The sequence below is a fragment of the Pteropus alecto genome, unplaced genomic scaffold (assembly GCF_000325575.1).
Source record: "Pteropus alecto unplaced genomic scaffold, ASM32557v1 scaffold5, whole genome shotgun sequence".
In the NCBI taxonomy this organism is placed as follows: domain Eukaryota; kingdom Metazoa; phylum Chordata; class Mammalia; order Chiroptera; family Pteropodidae; genus Pteropus; species Pteropus alecto.
The window spans coordinates 289,794-298,823 of record NW_006441953.1 but is presented as its reverse complement, the minus strand read 5'-3'; the positions used below and the strand labels follow the sequence as shown (position 1 = coordinate 298,823).

General features: G+C 37.8%; 1 protein-coding gene and 1 pseudogene across 1 annotated transcript in view; one reads left to right on the top strand and one right to left on the bottom strand.

Annotated features, from left to right (window-relative positions):
- Positions 1-6: 6 nt before the first annotated feature.
- Positions 7-3,147, top strand: LOC107196179 (annotated as a pseudogene).
- Positions 3,148-8,459: 5,312 nt separating this feature from the next.
- DAPP1 (dual adaptor of phosphotyrosine and 3-phosphoinositides 1) overlaps positions 8,460-9,030 on the bottom strand; it is a 41,192-nt gene continuing 40,621 nt past the window's right edge. Inside the window, exon 9 of the mRNA XM_006918865.3 lies at positions 8,460-8,634. Within this exon, the coding sequence (XP_006918927.1) occupies positions 8,566-8,634 (69 nt within the window). The 3' untranslated portion in view covers positions 8,460-8,565. The remainder of the gene's footprint in view (positions 8,635-9,030) is intronic.

Genomic DNA, 9,030 nt, shown 5'->3' with positions numbered 1-9,030 from the left:
GGAAAAATAATTCTTACAACCTAATGAAGCACTAGACACACCCATTAAAATCTAGAATTTCCATTATCTGGGTGATTATTTAGTAGCATCTAGGAAATTTTTGCCAATGCAATGATTCATGAAAAAAAGCTCTTTTATAATTGAGGTGACCAAAATTTTCATGGTGGTGGGGGAGGCTAGGACAGTAGCTGCAGGTGTGGAGGTCTGCTCAGCCCAGTAGTTTGAGGAGCTTCTGTATTTCAGAGCCACGTCCCTCCTTTTCCATTTTTGGGCACCATGGGCTCTACAGTGTTCAGATGAACAATGCGATGACAGTTAACCGAAAGAACACGCCCAAGTTTTATTTAAGTTATAAGTAGAAGCTGTTCCTGAAGTATCTGAAAAATATGAATTTAGTTCTGTTCCACCTTTCTGTTTTTCAAGAATTCACAGAAAATTGACTAATTAGATGGTGCACATGCCCCAAAGTTGACCAAAAAAGTTCAATGACACACATCTGTGGGCTCCCTCCCACCGGCAGTAATGAGCACCTTAAAGACCTCAGCCTGCACCTGAAGAGGTTAACTCAGGATGCTCCCTGCATGCTGTTTATGAAAAGGACTCCACAGGAGCCGCTGTGGTTTCAGCAAACATGGTGGAAATTCTTAACAACATTCAGTTTAGCAGTTTTGATACCTTCTCAGATGAGGAAGTTCATCAAGGCCTCAAAACCTATTCCAATCGGCCCACCTATCTCCAGCTCTTTCCAGAGAGCTCATAGGAGGACTTGATATAATTAAGGAACTAGAAGCATCTGAAGAACTAGATAAAATTTGCCCCAGAGCTCCTAAATTAGAGGAAAGGCTCAAAGAATTGACAAATAAAGCTTCTGTGATGCTCTTTATGAAAGGAAACAGGAAGCTAATTGTGGATTCAGCAGACAAATTTGGAAATACTAAATAGTACTGTTTAATATGAGACATGTGGTATATTGGAGGATGAAGAAGTTCGGCAAGGATTAAAAACATACTCCAATTGACCGATATACCCTTAGCTGTATGTGAAAGGGAGTTTGTTGGAGGGTTGGATATTGTGAAGTAACTGAAAGAAAGTGATGAATTGTTGCCTGTACTGGAATGAATAAATGTTAAAATTGGTGCCCAACTGTTGCAAGAAATATTTAATTACAGTGGAGCCATTCATGAGTTAGTCCTCAGAAAAGGACTAGGAGAGGAAAAATGCTTCTTTCCCAGTTTCACTTTGTGTATTTCACAAGGTTGTGCTATATAAATGTAGGTTTCATTTTTTCCACCAAAAATAGAAGGTAATAAACATCTTCAAATTCAATTTAAAAATTATAAAATAATAAAAATCCCCAGGAAAGAAAACTAATAAATGGAGATATTTGACCTTTACATTATTAAAATTTCTATCTGAAAGGGTATAATAGATGAATTATTCTATAGTTCGTCTATCTGAAATTTCTATTTGAAGTATAATAGATGAATTATTCTATAGAAAATCTAATAAATTTTTGAAAAGGTGATATAAAACTAGATTAACTCTTTCTAAAAGATGGTATAAAACTAGATGAGGTGCACAAGACAGATCGATGGAACGGACTAACCCAAGAACAGACTTTAGTACGTATATGGACTTAAAACATAAAGATGACATATAGGTCAGTGGGGCAATGATTAATAAGTAGGGCAGGCATTTTTGATACTCTGTGTATGGAAGTGAAAATTGTTATACCCTTTATGAAGGACAATTGGGCCGTCAAACTTTTAAATATACATAACCTTTGACCCAATGTATTAAGATCGTCCAGAGAAACAATCCACAGACACAAGATAGTATTTAATTTAGGTACCTCATGGCTAGTCAAGTTGACAAAATTAACCATCACAGCCAGCAATTCCACTTCTAGATATTTATCCTATGGATGCATATGTACGTGTGCAAAATTATATATGTACAAGTCTATTCATTGCAATTTAGTACTACTAAAGGATTGGAAACAAAATATCCAGCATAGATAGGGTGACCATATGTTTAAAAAAAAAAATAGTACCACTTTATACTTGCTCTTGGTATAATTATTATTGGAGCTCCTTTCAACTTTCAGGCATCCCACTTTAGATGCATTATATGGATACAATCATAGAGGATTAGTTAAATTGCTACATTTGCAAAATGGAAAAAAGAATGATGACTTTAGGTACTGAGATGGAATGATCCCTAAGACAATGTTCAATGAAAAAAAGGATGGTATGAAACGATGTATGCTACAATTATGTAGAAAATAAAATATATGCATTTGTTTTTATATTTGCTTGTATGTGATAGACTATCTCTTTAGATACACAGAACCTAGTCACGTTGGTAGCCTCCCAGGAGTGGACTAGGTACCTGGGAGAACAGGGATCCCAAGTGAGGCTTTCACTGTAAATTTAATTACACTTGAATTTTTATTCAAAAATTACAAAATAAAAAAATGTTTCAAACAAAATTTATAATAAAATGATGATGAGATATTGGGGGGAAAATGTTTTAACAGGATTAGCCAAAGAAACAACTAGTAAGATAAAATCTATAAAATTTATTTTAAGGAACTCGTTTATGTAATTGTGGGAACTGCCAAAATCTATAAGGCAGGCTAAAAGGCTTGAAAATCTCAGGCAGGATCTGGTGCTGTCATCCTAAGGCAGAATTTCTTCCCCTTGGAAACCTGTTTTGCCTTAAGGCCTTTCACCTGCTGTGTGAGGTCCACCCACATTATGGAGGATCAGTGGACTGTAGATATTAAACACATCCACAAAATACCTTTATAGCAGGAGCTAGATTCATGTTTGAATGAGCAACTGAGTAGCCTAGCCAAGATGACACATGTAACTAACCTTCACAGTCTACCCCTGTCAGCTTAGCACCTGTACACATCTTCATATTTAATCTCCAAATAAAGACAAAAACCAAGTCGTACTTTTAATGTGATACAACTACGTTGCGTATAACTGAGAACATGTTAACCTTTTCTCTGAAAGAGGATGCAAAGTCCTTGGGTGTTGTTCACTTTTGTCCTTGTAATACTTTAGCTTAAATATTATGTAACCATTTTTGATGCACCTATAATGGAGAATAAAAGAGAGAAGAAAGACATTTGCTTTATATATATATGTGTGTGCGTTTATAATATATACATATTTGATATATGTACATAAAAACATTCATTACAAAATAAGGAAGAAACACAATAATCAGTCCATGCTTCTCCAACTGGGTACATGGTCATAGCTAGTATTTATAACTTATATTTCATTATTCATTCCATATTCTCTCTGCCTTCAGGAAGCACTTCAGCTGGTCATGGCTCTTTGCCTGATGGAGTGACCCAAACCTTCATTCCTGAAGAATTTGAGCCATTAGTTGTCCTGCCTGAATTGAATTTTGTAGTTTTCCATTGACTTTAGTCACAGGGCTTGGTGGTACTAAAATCTCTTAAGAGGTCTTATTTTGGATATACTCTTCCTCACTCCCACTGTGCAGTAGCAACCATTTTCTCTTGGTAATCAGCATCAATTACCCCAGCCAGGACAGTAATCCCTTTTCTGCCTGTTGATTCAGAGGCACAAAAAGCCCAAAGTAACTAGAGGCATTCTTCCTTTTGAAACAAAGACCTCAAGACCAGCACAGCCTAAGGACGTAGAGACAGGAAGCAAAATTGTGTCAGAAGGTCACTAGGGTTAATAGTGAGTGGTGTTATGTACATTTCCACCCCTTGATTCTTGGACTTGGGCATCCCGGCTATGGGAGAAGTAGCACCATGTACTGAGTGCTGGTTTAGATCATATGTAGCTTCCTGGAGAACACTGCCCCAGCCCTGCAAAGTATTGCCATCTAGATAGTGCCATAAACTGAGTCTTCAAAGGCTATTCCATCATTCTGTCAGGCCAGATGCTTCAGGATGGTGGGGAACATGGTAAGACCAATGAACTTCCATGAGCAATATGAGAAATATATTTTCTCCAATCCAGAGTTTAATTAGATACTGTGCCTTTTTGTTGGTTTGTTTGGTTGGTCGTGGAAAAAGCCAGATGCAACAAGTTAATCTTTATTTAAAAAGATATCTTGACCTGTCCCACACCACTGGACCCCTAAAATTTCAGTGAAGTGGAAGGCCATTAATTTTTTGCTGGATTTATTTCCCACCCTCAGACATACAAATGTATTACAAATAAGGTTAGAGTAGTTGTTAACGGCTTATTCACTCCGTCTAATTAGCATAACGTCAATAGTGCAGTAGACCAGGGTGAGAATGTCTTGTGGAAGATGATCATGGTCTGTGTGGACGAAATATGACATGGGGCTGGAGAACTGATATACCTCTGAGGTAGGATGGTAAAGATATATTTCTGGCCTTGCCAGATAAACTGTTTCTGGTTCTCTTTACTAACAAAGTGTTAAGGAAAAAAAAGAAAAAAAAAAACATTTTCCAGATCAATAGCTACGTATCAGGGCATGTGTTAATTTGTTTAAGCAATAGAATTACGTCCGTAGCTGCAATTGAAGTCATCACCTGATTACATTTGTGATAATCCACTGTCATTCTCCAAGATTCATCTATTTTCTGCACAGGCCAAATAGGTGGGCTGAGCGAGATGTTGTGAGAATCGCCGCCCTTGCATCCTTCCGGTCCTCCGTGGTAGCACTAATCTCTGAAATCCCTCCAGAAATGTGCTATTGCTTTTGGTTTTACTCTCTTCCTAGGCAGATGCAGTTCTAGTGACTTACATTTGTCCTTTCTTACCATAATAGCCCTCACTCCACGGGTCAGAAAACGAATGTGGGTATTTTGCCAGTTGCTGAGTGTGTCTATGCCAATATTGCATTCTGGAACTGGGGAAATGACCACCGGTTCAGGAGTCCACTGGGCCACTTCTCTGGTTCCATCCTTGCTGCTTTTGTGCAAAATCCAGTCCCTCTCAAATGCCTTCACACATTTCTGGGAGTCCCCATAGAGCCCTTTAACCAGTTTCCAATTGCTCTTCTATTCTCCTGGATGAGCTCCGCCTGCAAACCCAGGCCATGGCTGCTGCTCCTGACCGAGAATATGGGTGCCTAGAGCCTGCTGAAGGCTAAGGGCACCATCTTCACAGTTATAAATGTGACACAACTTACAATCTCAGTGTCTGTCCCTTAAGAGTCTAGTGAAATAACTTCTTTAGGTTTTGCTTAGCGGCTGAGGAACAGAGAAGAATGTGTTCAGAATCACCCTATAACCGATGTCCATAATCAGTAAAACACGCGCCTCAATCCTCTCTACCTTCAGATGAATTCTTTCTCAAGAAGATTCTTGGTTCCTTTTACCTGCCAGTCCGTCAGACCAGAACTCCTCAGAATGTGGTCCACAAACTGGGCTGTTCTGTCCATCTGTAGTACGTGACAAGTGAAATACAGAAAATGAGAGCAAAGAGTTTAAAATCTTACGGCAATATGACAGTAACTTCAGGTCTGCAGAGTCTGATAAAAAATGAGACTGTGATATTTGTATTTTTTATTTCATTTTTCAGCTATTACAAAATCCCAGTCTGAAATTTTTTAAAAAGGAAAATCTGATCCTTCACCACAGATGATTTAAAGAAACTGCCTGACATCACATCCAGACAGCCTGAATCTGTAGTAAGCAGGATAGGCTCAAGCCTGGAACTCTGCTAGATACAGTACTTGGCTGGGAAGAGTTTGACAAAAATGGGTTTGCTGCTGCTGACTTAAAGTAGTAGAGGGGGCGGGAGGTAGGATTGACATTCACTCTGTAATTATTCTCTTGCTCCCTACCTCAAACAGGGACACAGCGTTAACTAGTTGACCTGCATGCCTCACATTTTTGAGAGGTGATAATCTAAGAGCCCACTCTCTCAGATGCTACTTGGGTGGGAAGAGAAGGGCTTTGGCCACTGAGAATTTTGATGTCCAGTGGCTCTGGAATAGGGGGTAGCTATTTCAGGGGCAGTAATAGCCATCCCCACCATAGGGGTGACTCTTCTGGTCCAGAAGGAATGGTGCTTCTGTGGGGCAAGGTATTCTTAGTGGGAATTCTGAGACTACAGGAGTCCCCCCTTATCTGTGGTCTTGCTTTCCATGGTTTTATTTACTTGTAGTCAACCATGGTCTGAAAATATTAAATGAAAAATTCCAGATATTTTGAGCGAGACCATATTTATATAACTTCTATTACACTATTGTTATAATTATTCTATTTTGTTATTAGTTGTTAATCTCTTTTCCTAATTTGTAAACTTTATCATAGGTATGTATGTTTTTGGAAAAATACATAGTATATGTAGGATTTGGTACTATCTGTGGTTTCAAGCATCCACTGGGGGGCTTAGATCTTATACCCGATGGATAACGGGGACTACTGTAACTGCTAATACTTTGTGTCTTATGAAGTGAGTGCTTCCTTTATGATAAGCACATACCTGCTAGCAGACGTGGTCTGACACAGATATCCCACTGTCTCTATTCCCAAACAACCCTACTTGCATCGGCCATTGGCACAAAACATTTTCCCTCATCTTGGGCTTATAGAAATAGCTGAGGGTCCTTCACCAGGCTCCTCTCAGGAGGTGAAATCATGATCACTTTCAAGGCTGTGAGAGCAGGTAAAGCCTAGTACCAGTTGCATAGTGGGTATATGTTAGCTCAGCCTTTTCATGTTAAACCCTTTAAAAAATGGTTTTATCTCCACCGCAGCACACTCTCCATCATATAGCTTTGTGTACCTCGCTGGTGATATTTATTTTTACTTCTAAACATTATTATGTATTTTTATTATCTTTTCCATATTGAACTAAGAAATCCTTGAGGATGAGACTACTTCTTCAACTCCAAATCTTCATGGCTCATAGTCTAACCAACCTGTATTCTTTACTGCTATTTATGATATTAATCAATTGTGTTTCTTTTAAAGATATTAAAATATATTTTAATAGCAAAATATTACAGACACAGAAAAAACATGCTCTTTCAATGAACATAACCAAAGAATAGTATAAATAAACATGACATACTTTACAAAAGGTAAAAACAATATTACCTACACAAAGAAACACCCGTGGTTCTAAGAAAACAAAACATAAAACCATACAGCTCAGTAAGGCTTCCTCTGTAACTCCTTACTTTTCAGACTTTACATAATACATTTTAACTTGACATTTGCTTTATCCATATGATAAAAACATAACAAAACACATTAAAACCTTTTTTTTTGAAATACACAAAAATTTAATGCAATTTCTGAGTCCGAGATGTTTAAATAACAGAAAAAAAATTTATTTAACAAAGTATCACTTTGGACTGCAAGAACAGTGTCCTATCATAGCTTTGCACCATAATCTTTTTATTTTTGGGTTCCTCCAAACTATATTAAAAACCAGTGTTAATAAAGGTAATAGAACCTACTTATGAGCTCTGGATGACAGTTTCTCGTTCCCCTATTTCAATCCCCTTATTCTAGTTTGTGTAATAAACGCAGGGGCAGTAGTAGCTATCCCACTTCATGTGGATTTAGTGTTGCTCCCTCAACCAGCAACAGAAGTTGCTCTTGAATGAGGTGCAGGGTGCTCAGCCATCTTGGTGCCACGGGGTTCTTACTTCTCTCGGGCCAACACCTACAGCTCACTCTCAGAAAGGGATTGTTATAACACACTCTCCTTGAAAAAGCTCTTTCAGTCTGTTTGGAGAAATGTTAAATGAAGATAACTTAGTGCTTACAAGTGATTGATTATTGTTACCTACAAGTCATCTACAACTTTATTACCCTTCCTCAATTTATGTTTTCTCACTTTATAAAGCATTTCTTCCAAAATGACTACAAAGAGATTTTTTTAGATTATACCTTCTTTTATCTTTATCATCCTACTTAATAACCCATAAGACATTTAGTTCTCACAGGTTCATCATTAGAAGAGAAAGAAGGCCCCACTAGATTTCTGAGCCTTTTACAAAGAGAAAATAAATACTGCAAACATTTTCCATTTTAGTTTTGGAAATTGTTTTCTTCTTTGTATAAAGGGGTAAAAAAAAGCAAAAAAACTCTGCCCTCCCAATCTTTGTTGTATGCTGTCTCAATATATTTTCTGAAGAGGCAGCCTAAGCCTCAAAGTACACAGCTGCTTCCTTCTTGGTTCACAGTACAACCTGGATGTCAGACAAGATGACCAGGACACAGAGCGGGACTCCAGGACAAAAACGTCCACAAGCCTGGGGACCACAATGTGGGTAAACACAAACCCTTCGTCTTACGTTGTGTGTTCTAAGAGTGAGCACACTGGGCATGGTGGTTTCATTGGTTTCCATCAGAACGATGACTGACTATTGCATATTCTCAAGGACATGACAACAGCTTGAAAGGCAGCAGTTTTCCATGAGTCAGCAAATGTAGTATGTTCCAAAAGATCCAAATCAGCATCTGCCTTTGATTTTTTTTTTTTTTTTTTTTAAAGAAAACTGAAGCCTGCTACGGATCACAACATCAGGGAGAATGCTGTCCCACTCCTGGGCCACGACATTCCTGTCAGGGAAGGTCTATTTAAAGATGAATGACCGAGACCGGATTGTGCCTTCTCCTTGCTCGAGCTGTTTTCTTATCTGAGACTGTAATAAAACACACATACATGTGTATGTATTATTAAGCAATTTTAAGACAACAAACTCTGACTTTAACAAATATTAAATAAGACCTGCTGATTATAAGGAAACCATACAACTATAAATTAATTATCATGCCCCAATTTTAATGTGTTTTTTATATTTTTTTCAGGAGAAATACAGTAAAGTGATTGCTAAAACATGTACAAATTTGGAATCGGCCTAATACCTATAGTAATCAATAAAATGCAATGCTATTCAATGAATCAAAGTAAAGATATAGATCTAAATGTATTGGTATGGAAAGATGTCCATAATAGTTTGTTAAGTGGAGTGAGCAGGTAAAGAACACTAGAGAATGATTATATTTTCTTTTTAAGTATTTATTTGCAGGGAGAAGTC